Source organism: Sphaerulina musiva (genome assembly GCF_000320565.1).
Source record: "Sphaerulina musiva SO2202 unplaced genomic scaffold SEPMUscaffold_12, whole genome shotgun sequence".
Classification (NCBI taxonomy): Eukaryota; Fungi; Ascomycota; class Dothideomycetes; order Mycosphaerellales; family Mycosphaerellaceae; genus Sphaerulina; species Sphaerulina musiva.
In genome coordinates, this window is record NW_016017394.1 from 1,071,022 (window position 1) to 1,088,525 (window position 17,504).

The 17,504-nt window shown below is 48.4% G+C and overlaps 7 protein-coding genes and 1 non-coding gene across 8 annotated transcripts; 4 read left to right on the forward strand and 4 right to left on the reverse strand.

Moving 5' to 3' along the window:
• Positions 1-3,120: 3,120 nt before the first annotated feature.
• Positions 3,121-4,602, reverse strand: SEPMUDRAFT_152209 (argininosuccinate lyase). The gene has a single exon (XM_016907306.1). The coding sequence runs from the start codon at positions 4,571-4,573 to the stop codon at positions 3,245-3,247; it is 1,329 nt and encodes a 442-aa protein (XP_016756711.1). The 5' UTR covers positions 4,574-4,602; the 3' UTR covers positions 3,121-3,244.
• Positions 4,603-4,979: 377 nt separating this feature from the next.
• Positions 4,980-6,564, forward strand: SEPMUDRAFT_152210 (uncharacterized protein). Its single transcript, XM_016907307.1, has one exon. The coding sequence runs from the start codon at positions 5,647-5,649 to the stop codon at positions 6,244-6,246; it is 600 nt and encodes a 199-aa protein (XP_016756712.1). The 5' UTR covers positions 4,980-5,646; the 3' UTR covers positions 6,247-6,564.
• A 261-nt stretch (positions 6,565-6,825) lies between these two features.
• Positions 6,826-8,243, forward strand: SEPMUDRAFT_152213 (NAD(P)-binding protein). Its single transcript, XM_016907308.1, has 3 exons — positions 6,826-7,356; positions 7,445-7,866; positions 7,993-8,243. The coding sequence occupies exons 1-2, from the start codon at positions 6,852-6,854 to the stop codon at positions 7,834-7,836; spliced, it is 897 nt and encodes a 298-aa protein (XP_016756713.1). The 5' UTR covers positions 6,826-6,851; the 3' UTR covers positions 7,837-7,866; positions 7,993-8,243.
• Positions 8,204-9,256, reverse strand: SEPMUDRAFT_53689 (SET domain-containing protein; the record flags this gene model as incomplete). The annotated part of the gene is made up of 1 exon (XM_016909272.1): positions 8,204-9,256. The coding sequence occupies one exon, from the start codon at positions 9,254-9,256 to the stop codon at positions 8,204-8,206; it is 1,053 nt and encodes a 350-aa protein (XP_016756714.1).
• A 2,323-nt stretch (positions 9,257-11,579) lies between these two features.
• Positions 11,580-14,171, forward strand: SEPMUDRAFT_152215 (Rh-like protein/ammonium transporter). Its single transcript, XM_016907309.1, has 7 exons — positions 11,580-11,597; positions 11,826-12,125; positions 12,209-12,526; positions 12,653-12,746; positions 12,847-13,013; positions 13,165-13,736; positions 13,827-14,171. The coding sequence occupies exons 2-7, from the start codon at positions 12,015-12,017 to the stop codon at positions 13,969-13,971; spliced, it is 1,407 nt and encodes a 468-aa protein (XP_016756715.1). The 5' UTR covers positions 11,580-11,597; positions 11,826-12,014; the 3' UTR covers positions 13,972-14,171.
• On the reverse strand, positions 14,117-15,046 carry SEPMUDRAFT_53690 (NAD(P)-binding protein; the record flags this gene model as incomplete). The annotated part of the gene is made up of 2 exons (XM_016909273.1): positions 14,117-14,938; positions 15,008-15,046. The coding sequence occupies 2 exons, from the start codon at positions 15,044-15,046 to the stop codon at positions 14,117-14,119; spliced, it is 861 nt and encodes a 286-aa protein (XP_016756716.1).
• Positions 15,047-15,992: 946 nt separating this feature from the next.
• SEPMUDRAFT_t79 lies at positions 15,993-16,097 on the forward strand. Its single transcript has one exon. It is a non-coding gene; the product is annotated as a tRNA-Leu (tRNA).
• Positions 16,098-16,670: 573 nt separating this feature from the next.
• On the reverse strand, positions 16,671-17,439 carry SEPMUDRAFT_74374 (uncharacterized protein; the record flags this gene model as incomplete). The annotated part of the gene is made up of 1 exon (XM_016910062.1): positions 16,671-17,439. The coding sequence occupies exon 1, from the start codon at positions 17,328-17,330 to the stop codon at positions 16,671-16,673; it is 660 nt and encodes a 219-aa protein (XP_016756717.1). The 5' UTR covers positions 17,331-17,439.
• Between the last annotated feature and the right edge of the window lie 65 nt (positions 17,440-17,504).

Sequence of the window (17,504 nt, forward strand, 5' to 3'; positions counted from 1 at the left end):
ATACTTGCGATACGATGGCGCCAAACAGCCGAACCATGCTTGATCGCCAGGTACCGTTACATGCCGGTCAACTATTTGCAGCCAAAGCTAAAATGAACGGAATAGAAAATATCTGTGGTTTAGCCTTCTTCGGTCAAGCCTCCCTGCTTGCTGCTGTTTCTGCTGCCGGGCTCGGGGCAACTCTCACTACACGGACCAGAATAGCAGCATCTTTGGGGCTACCACTACTACTTCTTTCTATCTAAAGGTATGTATCTTTAACTGTCCTGACCTTACCTATGCTACTACGCCTGCTATAGTGACGTAGCGAATGTCTATTCCCAAGTCAAGTCACTTGTAGTTTCTGTGAGTTGGTTCCAGTTTAGGAGAGAGCCGTCAGTTCCCTCGCCGCCGCCCACGAGCTAAAAACAGACAAGTCTTTTCTTGTCGCCCCTCAAGCATTGCGGAGCATTGATGCCGACCGACTCGACAGCGGGTCCTCGTGTCTTCGGCAGAGCGCTGGTGATTCCACGGCCGAGCGGTCGTGTGATGATGAGATGAGAGGAGTGAGATGGGATGGATGGGATTAATGCGAGACACACCACAACAAACAGGGACCCGGGCGATGGGACCGACATCACGACTACCTGGAAGTTGACAACAAGTCAACAACAACGACAACAACAACAACAAGGCGTGTCCTGTCGGCACTCGGGGCGAAGTGGCAAACATGTGGAGGGAAAGCGTCCAAGCGCAGTTTAGTATTTCCATCTTTTTACCTTCCTGCCCGGGTTCTGCGGAGACGAGCCGGTGACAGCATCATCACCAAAAATCAAAAATCATGATTTTATTACAGGCTTCCACAGAATTACAGCACGTTGTACCTGATATTCGCGTTGATTCGGTGAAAGCATCCCCTTGCCACAGCCTGACTGACTTCACAGCGATCACCCCAGATACGAGAAACCGGTACCTACCTACCCTACACAACTACAACGTCCACCTTTCGTGTGAACCTGTCTGTCCCACATCCCACGGTGAGATGACACGCAAGCCCGAGTCAAACCCGCTGCCCGTATTCTACCGTTTTCTGTAACGCTCTCTCTCTCTCTCTCCCTCTCTCACTCACTCACTCACTCAATGGCAACGCGTTATACGACACGAGCCACGGGACAACACGCGACAGCTGTGCAGTTCTGTCTGACACTTCGTAAACCATTACAAAGCTTCCAAGGAGATGGGAGCATGGGAAGCCCACATGCCGGTCACTCCTTACTTCCAATCATCTTGAACCCAATGGAAGCCTCTCATCGCAAGGCTTACGGAATTACCTCCTACCTGGACATCATCACTTCCAGTATCACTCATCACTCATCATCACTCCTCACATCCCTAGGAGTCCCCTCCGTCCATCCATCCATCCGTCCGTCCGTTCTACAAACGGCAATAAAGAAATTCCGTCTCCATCCAATTTTCACTTTTTTTTCTTTTACCGGATAGATTCGGCAAGATCTGCAGATTCAATTACCTCCTAGGAGGTACATTCGACCAGTATATATGTATGTATGGTAATGTACCCTATATAAAGTTTCTGTAGTTCAAAACAAAAGGTCATCTCCAATGATTCTCCATGCCCCATTTGCCCGGGTTTCCTTTTTCTAATAAATGAACTTTTGTGTTCCCGCTTCCCGCTTTTGCCTCCTCGTACGCAGGTGCCTTGTTTACGGTGCGCAAAGTTCCTTACCTCATCAAGGTGGGAACTATGTAGGGGAGATAAACCTACCTACTTGATTGTTGATTGTTGACAATTATGATATTAGTAGGTACTCTTGAGAAAAAAGCTGGATGTATACCTTACGCCGCTCTCTCCTATACACTTCCTTGCCCCGAAATTCCCACCTCCTAGAGCGAGAGAGAGACACGGGCATTCATCCATTCTATCCCATCCCATCGAGACAGCGGGGTTAGACCTCTAGGCTCCTAGTCATTCAGTCGCCTTAGCAAAAAAAAAGGCAAGCAAGCAAAAGAGTTCATGAACTACATCCTACATGTAACTACATGTACATGTACATGTACTTACTACGATACCCTTACCTACATGTACTGTACAGCCTTGGACTTCCAGCTACCTGCAGGATCTGTACATGAACTGTCATCATCAATACAACTGGAAGTCTCTTACGTGGTTATTGTCGGGAGACTTGCTCAGATGGGCTCTGTTTCTCCTTTTTGACTCCTATACTCTCTTACGCTCGCCCGCTCTGAGCGGCTGAGCCTTGAGGTGGACGGAAAGGTAAAAAGGTAAAAAGGTACCGAGCGTATTACCTACTAAGAGTGAAAAGCTATTGATGTTGTACCTAAGGTAGGTAGGTAGGCAACTTAGAGCGCGTTCGCTTGTGCACCTTATAGCTTCTGGCCAGAAGCTATAAGGTTATCTAAGGCTATAAGACGGTCGCGTTCGCTTGTTCACCTTATAGCTTCTAGCGAGAAGCCCAGCTTCTAGCTATAATGTAGATACTACGTTGATCTTATATAAAAGGGGTAAGGTACGCGTTCTTAACGTGAAAAAGTACGCTAAAATGCGTTAAATCGCCTTCTCGCTAGATCAACCTTATTTTCTCGCTTCTGAGTATAAGGACCCATTTTTATTACAGGTAGGTACGGGTAGGTACGGGTACCTCCCGTCTTCCGGTATCTAGTCCTAATATAGTATAACCTATACTATATAGAGCCTAGTGTTTTACCTTGCATATAAGGAAAAATCGTTATAAGAGCACAAGCGAACACCCCCGTCTTATAGCTTTAGTTATAACGACCTACATTTAAGAGAGAGAGTTTACGTAGCGTCAGCTTCTGGCCAGAAGCTATAAGGAACAAGCGAACGCGCTCTTACCTATATACTGACATATATACTAATGACATAAACGAACAATAGGGAAGCAGCTAAGAGGTAATAGAGGTAGGCTAGGACTAGGCTAAGCTAAGCCGTAAGTTAAGTACCTAAGGTATATACCTGAAATAAAAGAATTTGGTTTTTTGCATAACCGATATTATCGAGAATTCAACTTTCAAGATTCTTGTTGAGGATGCAGCAGGAAGGAGTGGAATATTCTTGAGGTTGGAGATTGGAGGTAGAATTGGAGATAAAGTGGTTCTTTGAATCAGGTACATGTATAGGTAACAAAAAGCCTCGTAAAGGAAACAACACACATTTTTAATAAAGTACCTTATTGTTGCAAATATTTTCAAGACTTCTTTCTTTTTCTCATGTCAAAATCTTCTTGATAGCTTCAATTTGCTCTAGCACTGCACTCCTGCTGGTACCACCTTTGGCTGCGCGAGCCTCTACGCTTGCCTGGTAGTTGAAGACGTCCAAGACATCTTTTTCAAATCTTCCATCAACACCCTGCAATTGCTCGAAAGAGAGCTTGTCCATGGGTGTCTTTTCATTCTCGGCCAACTGTACGACACGGCCGGAGATGTGGTGTGTCTCTCGGAAGGGAACGCCCTTTCGTACGAGGTAGTCGGCGAGATCTGTGGCCAGCATGTCCGGGCTCAGGGATTTGAGCATGTTCTCGGGAAAGATGTTCAGAGTGGATAGAACGCCAGTGGCGATTTGGATGCTGTCTCCCACAGTTTTGATATGGTCTAGCATCGGCTCCACAGACTCCTGTAGGTCCTTGTTGTACGTCGAAGGAATTCCTTTCACGCTCATCATCAGACCTGCCATCTGTCCGAAAGCCCTTCCACTCTTTCCTCGGATCAGTTCGAGGGAATCGGGGTTCTTCTTTTGTGGCATCAAACTGGATCCGGTGGAGTATGTATCTGCCAACTTGACAAACGCGAATTCTCCCGTGGAGTAGATGATCAGATCCTCGGCCCAGCGAGAAAAATGTGTCATCAACATACTACCCCATTGCATGGTCTCGATGACGAAATCGCGATCACCCACGCCGGCCATGGAGTTCATAATGAGACCTTCAAATCCCAATTCTTCCGCAATAGCTTCTCGATCGATGGCGAATGGGTTTCCCGCCAATGCTCCACATCCGAGCGGACTCTTGTTTATCCTCGATCGCACTTCCCTCAGACGTTGTAGATCCGAAGCGAAGTAATGTCCATACAACAGCATCCAATGACTCCAGCGAATCGGTTGCGCACGTTGCAGATGTGTATAGCCCGGCATGACATGCTCGATTTCCTTCTCCGCGCGCGCGGCGATGACCTTCAAGAAGGCGACAAGGTACTCCTCGAGCTGAGAGAGTTGGTCTCGCAGCCACAGTCTCATATCCGTAGCCACTTGATCGTTCCGACTCCGGCCTGTGTGTAGTTTGCCAGCGATCCCAGTACCTATGATTTCTCCCAAACGACGTTCATTGGCGGTGTGGATGTCTTCGTCAACGCCGGGGACGATTTTGAAGGTATTGGACTCCCATTCCTGGAGGACTTGCTCGAAGCCTTTCTCGATGGCAGCAAACTCTTCCTGGGTGAGGAGGCCCACTTTCGTGTTGGCGCGGGCAAAGGCGATGCTACCCCGGATGTCTTGCGAGTAGAAGGCGCGGTCAAAGTAGATGGATTCGTTGTATTGGGTCATGATGGGGTCGGTGCCGCCAGTGAAGCGACCACCCCAGAGTTTGCCAGCGGCGGGGGCGTCGGAGGACATGTTGTCGTCTATTTTCTATCCTCTGATGCTCTGATGAGGTGTTTTGTTGTTTTTGTTGTGGTGGTGGTGATGTGGGAGAGTAAAGGTGAGGGTGTGAGGGTCAATGTTGCAGCTTTCTGAACTTTTTTTCGAAGCTGCTGGACATCGTCTCCATCTCCAATGGCTTTCTCGATAAGCAGGGAGCTCTTATCAAGCTTTACTTTACGCGAGCATCTTCTGGCCTCAGGCAGAACGTCCTTGCATCCACTCTGTCGAAGCTCTACCTCCTACTACCTCCTACCTACTACCACCTACTCACTACCTTACACTACTCAGCTTCATTTGTCCGGATCTGCATGTGACAGTCTACTCGGGCCGGCTTGGTGGGCTCTAGCTAGTCCAGCATAACACACGAAAATGGCCCTCAACTTGTACCACCGACGACTCGTTCGCGACTCCGACTCCAAAGCGTGCTGGATCTGCTACAAACCCACGGCTACTGTGCTCTCCGCCCCTGATAACAGCGACTGGTTCTTCATCTGCCCGGGACACTTGTCCGACCCCAAATTCGCCATCTCCAAGGACGCGGAAGACCTCTCCAAGAAGCAGAAAGATGCCGAGATTGAAAAGGAAATCGAAGCTGTCAAGAAGGAATTCCAAGAAAAGATGAAGAAGAAGATGGATCGACAGAGGATCAAAGAGTGGGAGAAGGAAGGGAAAAATGTCAAGGAGGAGCAGAAGAAGTTGGCAGACTTGGACGAGAAGAAGCTGAAAGAGGAGGAAGAGGCCAAGCTGAAGGAGTTGGAGGAGAAGAAGAAGAAGAAGCAGTCATCGCAGGAAAAGGTTGTGGTGGACGGGCCGAGGATCTTTGAGCTGCATAAGAACTTTTGGCAGATGAGGGTGCAGAAGAAGGCCCAGGCTGCTGCTGCGAAGAGGCAGGCCGAAAGGATGAGAAACCCGACATTCTTTCCCAGTGTGCCCAAAGACCCTTGAGAAGCGATCAGGTCAAGCTTTCCAACCACCACATGCTCACACCATCGGCCGAAACCCAGAACGCTCTTCCACTACAAAGTCAGAAGGTCAGACAAAGACGTGGTCAATGGGTCAGTCGAGACCATGCATGGGGACGAGCAATTTTGCGGACTGCGACCACTTGCGGCAACATAGTGCCGTCCCGTAAAGTTGTGAAAGTGCGCTCCATCTTCTTGGATACTACGCCTGTGGATATGCGAAGCCTCATCAGAGCTATCTACTTCAAAGAGGCCCGCACACCACTGTCTGTTACAGACTTCCTGCACTATAACGCCACGCTCGGACTGCTACTCGATGGTTGCAACAACCTCGAAGATATTGTGATCAACGCTCCCCGCAATTCCGGCGAACCAACTGCTAGGCTCATGGCGCCCCTTCCTATGATCCCAGGCCTCGCCCTCAGACAGATTACGTTAAAAAGAGGTGTCTACCAACAGTTGCCGCTCGAACGCCTTTTTCAAAGAGTTGCCAACAACTTGCGGACTCTGTTGTTGTCCCAAGTTCGCTTCCTGGGGCGAATTCGGAGAATCTGGTCCAGCTCTGGCGGGACAGTCCTGTTCTGCGCATGGTTAGGATACAACGCATTTCGGTAGCGCAACCTGGTGCTGTTGGGCCGTGTTATGTGAGCACTTCGCCTGCTATTAGAAGAGCGTTTTATAACACAGCTGCGGCGAATAGGCTTGAAATTTTTGATATAACGCGGTCTACACGGGCGACATGGATGGTGGGTCCGGTTGGGCGGCAACTGGGGATGAACCAAGTGTTGCGATTGAGAGGCAGTAATCTCTATGACCCGACGCTGACTGTCGAGGCGATGAAGGCCGACGGACGGTTGAGTTGAGGATACATGTAGGTGCCAGGCAGATGTCATATAGACTATTACCACTCGACCACGTCGAGATATACCAGCCCACTGAACAGGAGTGCTCACGACTACATGTAATTGACTGCAATCTCGGCGAGAAGTTAGAGATCCATACCTGACACATGTAAGGTATGCGAGGTGTACATGTCTGACAGCGGTACAGGTAGTGGCTCAGAGATGTTATCATGATGATCGGACGGTGACGACATGTTGAAAAAGCTGAGAGTTCACGTCAGCCATATATAGGAAGACAACAACGGTACTCTTTCCAAAGTGCAGTCCCCAATCCCCTTTTCAATTGACAATACCAACATCTCGACTCCAGTCACCATCATGTCGTCCAGCAAAGGTGTGTTTGAGATTGGCTTCCAGCCCGACGTACAACACCAAGACGCACCCGGCACGCAGTCCAAACTCGGCCCAGCTCCCGCCATTGACCAAGTGCCCGATGGCAAAGGAGGTGCAAAACTGTACCAGGCCGCAGGCAAATTAAAGGACAAGAAGGCAGTCATTACAGGCGGCGACAGTGGTATCGGTCAATCCACCGCCGTGCTCTTCGCCATGGAGGGTGCAGACGTCTTCTTCACCTACCTGGCGTCAGAGAAGAAGGATGCAGACGAAACGGTCCGACTTGTGGAAGCCAAGGGTCGCAAAGCCTATGCATATGAAGCAGACTTGAAAGCCAAGGAGACGTGCAAGAAGGTCATTGAAGCTGCCCTGGAGAAGTTGGGAGCTATCAATATCTTGTTCAACAATCATGCCTATCAGATGGTACAAGAGAACATTTTGTCTTTGCCTGAAGAGCAGTGGGAGAATACGTTTGCCACCAACATTCATCGTGAGTTCTTTCTCCTTTTCTTTCTCTTTCTCCTGTGTACTTACTTCCCTCTGCTGGCCCACATCGCTCACCATCTTCCGTTTTGCAGCATTCTTCTACCTCTCCAAATACGTCCTTGCCCACATGACTCAAGGCGACACCATCATCAACAACGCCTCCATCAACGCCTACATTGGCCGACCCGATCTCCTGGATTACACTTCCACCAAGGGCGCCATTGTCTCCTTCACGCGAGGTCTCTCCAACCAGTTTGTCGCCAAGGGTATCCGAGTGAATGCCGTGGCTCCAGGCCCAGTCTGGACGCCTCTGATTCCCTCCACCATGTCGACGGATGCGATCAAGCAGTTTACCAGCCCCATGGGTCGACCAGGCCAACCTTCTGAGATTGCCACTTGTGTCGTATTCCTGGCGTCGACAGATTCTTTCCAATTGTCTGGACAGGTCATCCACGCCAACGGAGGTGTCATTGTGAATGGATAGGTGTGTCTCATCTGGGGGACTTGATTCTCGCTGTGAAGTACAGGAGTCAGTATGCATGAGATAATGATGATTATGATGATGACAGAAGTATGGCCTGTACAGATATGAATATTGCAAAGCGCCCAGAAGAGCTAGCGAAGATGTTCTCATGCATACCTATAATGATATTCCCAATACTGTATTGTTCATTCTGTCCGTGTCCTATTCCTGGCAGCTTTTGTCTCTTGGCTTCATCCAGATGGGTGCCACTTATCCATGTGGCGGAGAGAGAGAAGATGTATGCACTCCCAGAGCAGCAAACTCCTCCCAATTCGTCGTGAAAAATAGCCCCAAACATGTATGTATCCCTTCTCTTCCCTTCCCTCCCTCATTCCAACCTCCACAACCACCTCCCAAACTCCTTTTTCTCCCCCTCCTCCTCCCCCTCCCCATCTCCCCTCCCCGGCATCTTCCCCTCCCCCTTCCCCCCCTTCCACCTCCCCGTAACCCCCCAATTCTCAAACCCCTCCGGCTTCTCCTCCAACGCCCTCAAATTCTGCACCTCCACACTCTCTTCCCCCTCACACACCACTCTCGCCCTTCTCGCCCTCTGCGCAAATTCTCTCGCCCGCACCCCATCGCTATGCATGGCACAAATTTGAAATGCATCATAATATAATCGCGCCACCCGTAAATCTGTGATGTTTTCGTTAAGGTAGATTTGGAGGAGCCGGAAACAGTCTCGCAGGGCAGATGTGGGGTTTTGATAAACGTGGCGTGGATTGCCGATTTGCGCGTCTAGCTTCGCGGCGAGCAGGAGGTTGGAGTCGGATTTGGCGAGGGTTGGGGTTGGGGATGTACAGAGGGGACAGAGACAGTTGAAGCAGAAATTCTCTTTGAGGAGTTTTTTGCGGGTGGAGGATGGGCCGCAGGGGAGAATGTACGATAAGGTGATTTCTTCTCCTGGCTGAAGGGTTTTGATGGAGTGGATTCTCATACGTTGCAGAGGTGCGTTCCAGGAGTGTTGGGCGTTGGGGAGACAGGAGTGGTTGATTCGGGCGATTGTTAGGAATATTGCGCCTGCTTCTTCACTAGATGAAGAAGAAGAAGAAGAAGAAGAAGAAGAAGAAGAAGAGGGACCTAAAGGATAACCGTTGGAACGAACGATGTTACTAAAAGGATTCGGAGAGCCTTTGAAATTATTATGCAGAGATAGAAAATCTCTTTGAGAATCTTTGGGGAGCGAGCGGATGATTTTGGCCAAGTCGGATTCGATTGTTGAAGGGTTTTGGAGAGAGGAGGTCGTGAAGAGGGGTGCTTCGGAGAGAATTAGTGTGCCGGGGGGAATGGTCGTGTTGGCGATGAGTCCTTTGCCTTTGTTGGGGATGTCGGAGAGGGTGAAGAGGGCGGATTCGGCGGGCGGGGTGGTGGTAGAGGTCATAGAGGTGGTGGAAGGGGACATGTTGGTGGCGGTGGTATTTTGCTATGATGAGTAGGTGACTGACTATACACTTCTTCTTCTTCTCGAGACACACACAAAAAAATAGAGCTCCTCCTTGGCCGACGGCATTAGGCACAGGAAGCTATCGGGTTTTCCAAAGCTCATTGGGTACCGGTGAATTTTTCCCTCTTTTTTCCGCAATCAGTAGTCTCAGTGTCAGACTGTCAGTCGGGCAGTCAGTCAATCAGGGTCGTCAAAATAGTTCTAGGAAGAAAGTAGCTTCGTTGCCAAAATGTGGCCATCAATTCTTGTCCGGATACATAGCCTAGACTAGACAGATTAATACATCTCAAAATCTTTCTTGTATCAATTCCATCAATACCACAGGCTCTGGTGTGTGTGTGTAAAATATTTTGAAAAAACTTGAAGAGCGAACGGAAAAAGGAACCTCAGGTACCTACAGTAGAGAGCGAGGTTAGTGGTCAAAAAGCGGCCAACCCAGCCTTCAGTCCTTTTTAGTCCTCAAGGCCTTTTTGGCAACCCGGACCATTATTTTTTTCTCTCTTACTTCACAGTCTTCACTCACCTCTTCGGACCTCTCACCTGGCTTTTATCTTCGGAAAAAGAATTCCGTATATCTCCCCGCAACTAATCCCAATCTTGAAAGCTCCCGTCTCACACTCATCATCGATAGATAGAGAGAGAGAGTCCTACGCAGTCTGTATGTTTCTTCTCTTCTTCTCTCTTCCTCTTCTTCTCTTCCTCTTCTTATAATAATACCTCCTTTTCCAAAGCATAATATTTCTTTTTCCTCTTTTCATTCGTCTCGTCTCGTCTCATCTCGGCAGGAACGTAAACCCGCCCGCCCGCGACGGACGGGCGCATCGGACCTAGTAGGACTTCCATTAGTGTCCGTAGGGGAATCGAATGTAGCTAGCTAGCGAGTAAGTAAGTAAGGTTGAAGGCGAGATAGGGAATACGATGATGAAAAGACAAGACAAGGAAAAAAGTGGATGGAGATGGAAAAGATATAGGTAGTTTTTGAATAAGGTAGGTATCTTTTCGGCGCGTACTCCGAATCGATTTGTTGGTTTCTTTCTTGTTGTGGAAGGGGAACTTGAACTCGGTCTATCTATTACCGCCCGGTCGGTCGGTCGGTCGTATATTATCGTTGATGATACTGTTGACATTGTTGATACTAGGACGCATCACATTTTATTCGACCGTGATCTTTTTTGGCCTCTTCCCCTATCACTACCTCCTTCTACTACTAACAAGAGGAGGAGGGAAGTAGGTAGTATTCAAATCTACAAAACAACAACATTCTCAATCATTCATTTACCTATACTGTTCTTCCCTAAGTGTAGTTGATATAGTATAGTAAATCTGGTATATTCCAAACCTACATGTAGGCTGTAGCTATCCTTCCAAATTTCCAAGCACGATGTAGGGCTACGCCGCTACCCGCTACAAATTACCTCAATCAGCCCCAAAAAAGAAAATAAAAAGTAGAGAATTAAAGACAAATTGTAACTACCTTGATTCCGTACGGAAAAAGAAGAAGACGAAACAATTACCCTCATCCTCATCCTCCTACAAAAAATCCCCGCGGCAAAAACCTCCCTTTCCGATTCCCCAACAAGGGCTGCCAACAAGGCCTGCCAAGTTCCAACAAGGGTGTATACCTCCCAGTCCTAGGACTAGGACTAGGGCCCTGGGGCAGTAGTTTGTGATTCCAGGGTAGAGGATAAAATCCCCAAGAGATAAGGACCCGCCCAATAAGAAACTACTGTTTAAATGTTAGGCTGTTGTTTACCCCATCCTATGTTGGGGGTTCGTTTGTTTTGTTTTGTTTTGTTTTGTTTTGTTTTGTTTTGTTTTGTTTTGTTTTGTTGGGGGAGGACAGTAGACGGCGGCGGGGGTGGGTTGGAAGGGTGGGAAAACGGTGATTAGGAGAGTAGGGGAGTGTTGAGGGAGAGAGAGAGAGAGAGGAGGGTGATAATAATGATGATAAGTGAGGTTCTAGGTAAGATAGAGGTAAGGTAAGGTGAGGTACATAGCTTAAGGTATTCTTCTTCACATCGGAATCTTCGATCTGGCATACCATCTCTCTTTTCTTTCCGATGCATGTTGGTTTTTTGGCACCTGGTCTTGTGATGATGAGGGGTGGTGTCTCCTTCTGTCTCTTTCTCACTCTACTCTCTACTCTCTCTTGTCAACTCTCTTCTTATCATCACTAATCAGTCAGACATCTTCGATCTGACCTGTTTTGTGAAGTTTCTTTCTAAGAGGTATTCTTCCCTGGAGATATACGTTGTGCATGGTTGAGAACCGGGGAACGGTATGTATGTGCTATCTGTGATGGGATTTTTCGGATACGGGTAATAGGTACTGTACTTTATTACCAATCAAAATGGATACCAACATCGGAACGAAGATGTACATACATACATTGTACTTTTTGTACTTTTTTACTTCTACTGTTGTTGTTGCTGTTGCTGTTGTACTACAACTGGAGTGGATGACTAGACTGGACTGGACTGGATAGGATTCTCATCTTTCTTCTTAGGTACCTTCAGGACTCTAGTCTGACCTTCACTCCTCCTCCTCCTCTTCATAGCGCCGCCTCTCGCGGGCGTTTCGAACACCCTTCAATTCAACTCCCATTCAAGCGGAGTGAGTGGATAAACCATCGCCAAACAAACGCTCAAGTCGTCGAGAAGATTCTCTCCGAAAGAAAAAATACAAGATTGAAACAATGGCAGCAACCCCAGCAGGCGCCGTCCTCGCAGCCTGGAACGCCTGCGACAAAACCGACACCCTATTCATTCTCATCTGCACAGTATTCTGCTGGCCCATCATTCCCGCCGTAACGTCCCCCCCATAAAAGAAACCCCCCCCCCCCCTCCCAATCCAAAAAAAAAAGAAATCTAACCCCCCAAAAAAAACAAGGTCGGAATAGCCTACTCCGGCTACTCCTGGAAACGCAACGGCCTCACCTCCTTCCTCCCCTCGCTCCTCGTCATCAGCGTCTGTTCCATCCAATGGTTCCTGATCGGCTACACGCTCGCATACGGCGAAGGCTCGGGGGCGATTTTTGGTAATTTCGCGTATATTTTTCATGTGGATGTGTTATCGGATCGCGTGGGGACGATTCCTGCGATACTGTTTAGTGAATTTCAGTTGGTTTTTGAGGCGACGGTTTGTGCGATTGCTGTGGGAGGGGTTTGTGAGAGGGGGCGGTTGGCGCCGCTGGTGCCGTTTGTTTTTGTGAGTTGTTTTTTTCTTTTTTTTTTTGGCTTTTTTTTGAGGGGGGAGGGATGGGGTGGATGGGAAAGGGAGGAGAGGAGAGAAGAGAAGAAATATGACTGACGTGAAAAATGTGTAAAAAAACAGCTTTGGAGTACATTTGTCTATTGTCCATTGGCACACATGGTCTGGGGTGGAGGATTTCTCGGAGAGACTCTTGGTGTGCTTGATTTTGCTGGAGGTAAGTGAGTGACATAAAGAGAGGGAGGCAAGGAAGGGGAAATATGACCAGAAGAAAGAACGACCCACCGAGTACTAATTTTTCACCACAATAAAAACAGGCACACCGGTCCATATCTGCTCCGGAGCCACCGCAAGTGCCTTGAGCATCTATCTCTCCTATCCCCAATTCCGATCGAAACGATCCAAGACGCGAACCCCCTCTCATATTGCTTTGCACCGTCCGGGGAATTCTTATTCGCAAATGATCGCCATGATCATTATTTGGGTACGTATCTGTACTGTCCTGTGTAGAGAGAAAAAAAAGGCTGTCAATACACACACAAAAGAAAAAGAAAAAGAAAAAAAAATAACCCACTCAAACCCTCCCCCCAAACTTATCTTCATCCCTATACTCTACTCACTAACCTCCCGTCCAGGGCTCCTGGCTCGCCTTCGACGCCGGAACAACCCTCAGCCTCAACTTCTCCTCAATCCTCGCCCTCTGCGTAACGAACCTCTGCGCCTCCTCGGGCGCCCTAACCTGGCTGCTTCTCACCTTCCACGAAACGCGCCGCTGGTCACTCGACTCAGCCTTCATGGGAGCACTCGCCGGACTCATCATGATAACACCCTCAGCAGGTTTCATCTCCCTGACAACATCTCTTTGGTTCGGAATAATCGGCGCAGTAATAATGCGGCTAGCTCTAAAAATTAAATTTACAGAGACGGCGAGACGCTGGAGGTGGGTGGATAATGGGGATACGTTTGCGACGCATTGTGTGGGAGGGGCGGTGGCGACGGTTATGACGGGGTTGTTTGCGCAGAAGGAAGTGGCGGCTTATGGGGGAGTGGAAATTGTTGGAGGAGTGGTTTTTGATGGGAATTGGAGACAGTTGTGGGTGCAAATTGTTGAGGCTGTGGTTGGGTTTTGTTGGGCGTTTGGGGGTTCGTATGCGATTGTTGCGGTGATTGATTGTATTCCGGGGTTGGAGGTGCTGGCTCCTGATCAGTGAGTATCTTGTTTTACTTACTTGTCTCTACGGTTTTTTTTGTGAGCTGGGTGAAAGGAGGAGCTTTGTTGACACAAAGGGTGATTTAGGGAAATTCGAGCGGGACTGGACTTTTATCAGACAGAGGAGACCATTTTTGGCGAGACGGATGAGGAGAGGGAATATTCGCCAATGCCTCCTAGGGAAGAATATTCGACATTGCCTCGTGGGGAAGACTTGGAAACTGGTGTCTGAAGAAAAGTGGCCACTGAAGCCTGTCGGAGCCGAGAAATTTGAAAAAGAGAAGAGGAAGAAAGAGAGAAAGAGAGAGCTCATGGCGTAATACTAATCACCGCGATAGGTAGCCACCCTCCACGGGCAGAGTATGCTGGCCTCCACATCAGCAATGATCTTTTTGATATATTTGGTATAGTCCGGGAGAAAAGAGAAAGAAAGAAAGAGAAAAAAAAACCTCAACACTTACCCCAGTAACCCATTGCACATCTTCACTCGCCAAAAAGACAGCAACCTTGGCCAAATCCTCCGTCTTCCCCAGCCCGCGAAAAGGATGTTTCTCCAGTAATTTCCCCTTCACGACAGCATCCTGCCACAAATGTCCCGTCATCGCAGACTCGGTATATCCCGGCGCCAACCCATTCACATGAATTCGATGTGGTGCACAATCCAGCGCAGCCGCTCTCGTGAAATTTACCACGGCGCCCTTGGAGGCACAATATGCCGCCGTGTGCTCCGCTCCGACAAAGCCGAGAATTGAAGCTGTATTGATAATCCATCCACGATCACCACTGGAGTGTGGTGATTGCTTTAACATTTGTTGAATAGCATATTTCGTGCCGAAGAAAACTCCTGTGGAATTGACGTTCTGTATCTCTTGCCAAATATCCGTCTCGAGTTCCCAACAAGGGAGGTAATCTTTTGGATCAGGTGCAATTCCCGCATTGTTGAACATGATATCCACTCTACCGAATGCTTGCACTGCAGTCTGAATCATAGCTTGCACGGAGTCCGGTTGAGTGACATCTACAGCGGTGAAAACGGCTTTGCCATTGGATGCTTGGATTCGCTCGACTGTGGTGCTGTCTTCTTCGGCAGAGCGGTGGAAATGACTTTTCGAGCGCTTGTCGGCGCAGACTACTCTTGCGCCTTCTTTGGCAAAGGCTAGGGCGGTGGCTCGTCCAATTCCTGAAGCTGCACCCGTGATCTGTGACACAAGTTCTCTCAGTTTTTTTGATGACTTTTGTGCTGGGGTGGTGCTGGATGGGATACTCACTACAGCTACTTTGTTGGCGAGTCGTCCGAGAGAAGTCATATTGTTGTTGTCCTACTATTACTAGTAGCCTGTCCGGAGCTGTTTTGAGTCGATGGCGAATTTTGTTATTGAGAGAAGCAAGTCAAGACCGTTGATGCTCTGCTCTGCTCTACTCTCTCTCCCTCCCTCTTCATGTGGCTATAGCTTTCCTGTTATTGAATGAGCACAGCAACCCCTGTCCTTCATCTCCTCGCCATGAGGTGTGAAGCGGGGCAACGAGGGGAGACAGAAAGGAGGAGCACACTGCTGGTGTCAATCCTGTGACCACGCGTACTCCATAGACAGACACATTGTAAAATCTCGAGACGTTGTGCTCAGAGTATCAAGATCCATGGAGATATACTGCGTCCTCATATAGCTAATGAAAAGCACAACAACCACATTGCTGCAAAATATATGGCCTTGCACATCCCGGAAACATACCTACATGTTAAAGCACTGCGTCTGTTGTGTTGCACTCTGTATGACACAGCTAGGAGGTATACCTGTACCTACCACCATCAAGCGTGGAAAGTCTAGCCGGAAAAAAAAGGGTGTCGATACCTACCTGTACCTAGGTATTCGTTTGTGTGTACTTTTACTTTTCTTGGAACAGTCATGTTACGCTTAATGCACGGCCGCATAGCGAGAGTTATGGATTGTCCCATGGGAGGTATCGCTCGAGGAGGAGATTAATTTAAGATAGGTACGAAAGAAAGATCAGGTAGATGGCAGTTAATGGCTGCTACCTAGGTAGGTAGCCTTCGGAAAATAGGTAAGGTATAGGTAGATACACTTCCCATTGCAGATGTATCTACAAGAGCCAGGAAGTGCCTTCTCAAAATTTCCCGGAAGATCGGCCATCAAGCCGCACGGACTCCGCACACGAAAAACTCCTTTCTACCGTGCCCTTGGAACAATCAGGATATATAAACAACATTGTCTCCATTTCCACAAGCATCTCTAAGGACGTTTGGCCGAGCGGTTAAGGCGCCGTCTTAAGGTTACCGCCTCTTTGGAGGTGGAGTCTCGGCGGTTCGAAAGAGCGCAGGTTCGAGTCCTGCAGCGTTCAATTCGTGCAATGCTTTCTTTTTGTTTTTTGCTATCTTGCTGCCCCTTCGTTGTATACAGGTCACGCTGCAAAAGTTAGGTGGGCGAAGTTGAACGCAGCAGGAAGCAGTAGGCCGGGAAGATCACTAGGATAAATGAGGTAGTAGACAAAATCCGGGTTTGTACTTTTGGAGAATAGCTCAGTTTATTTCTAGGGTTCCGTACTTAAGAGAAGTTCTACTATTCACCACTCACTTCGCTAGGGAACGAAATCATGGTTTATTTTTGGTCGTATCGTCGCTACCGGTACCTCGACCTTTTTAGGGTATTCTCAATACTGGAATGAAGCTAAACATTAGCTCCAAATATGTAGTCTGTCGAAAAAAGCTTCATCACCTGGTTCGTTCGCGAGTACATGAGTACATAGTGTATAGTGCAGAACAGACGAGAGCATACCTACCATCCATATACATATATTTGCATAACATCTACCAGGTGGTATCTTTCCGCCTCAAATTCCAACCTACTTGACGACACAAAACCCCAAAAAACCAAACCCCCCTTCTCTCTTCTCCTTCTTCTCCTTCTTCCCCCCCTAAACCAAATTCCTCGTAATCCTCCACTGCACAAACGGCGTCTCCCTCTCCGCCACAACCGCATCCTTCCACTCCCCAATCGGCCTAGACCCCGTATCCACCAAAACCATCCTGCCTCCAATACACAACGCACCTCCACAACACGCAAACAAATCTCCTATTGCGAATCCGACTTTCATTTCGATCAGAGGGAGTTTACTCGTGATTGTGGATGTCGGAAGGTCCGCGTAGAGGAGGCTGAGGTGGGGGCGATATTTTTCTTCTTCTTCGGAGGTGGTTGTGGTGGTGGAGGCGTGACGTCGACACATGGTTGCAAATTCCATCAAATTCGAATCTTCTTTTAATGCGATGTTGCATTTGCGAAAAAAGGCGTCTTCGGCTTGGACGGTGTCTAATTCTAATTTTATTTCGTTGTGTTGGGATTGGTAGGCGCTGCAATCGAGGCTGTCGAGCCATTCTTGGGGAGTGGGACCGCTGCCGTCGGAGGGGAAGGAGATTCCAGAGGTGATGGTGACGTGGGGAGGGAAGGTGTGGTGGTTGTTTTGTTGGAGTTGGTCTGGGGTGAAGAAGATGTTGGGGATGGTTTGCGAAATTAGTTCTTGGGCGGTTTTTTCAAAGGAGTTGCCTTTTTGGAGGATGAACCAGAGGGAGAGGGGCATTTTTTTTGGTTCTTGTTTTTTTGGTTGTTTGTTGTTGTTGTGATTATATTGGGAGGCTGTCTCGATGATTCCTGTGGATTATGTTGCTATGCTGGAGGAGATGATATGGCCGTGAAATGTGTGTGAAGGTGAGGTTGTAGGAAGCAGAAGCAGAGGAGGGCAGGGCGAAGAGGG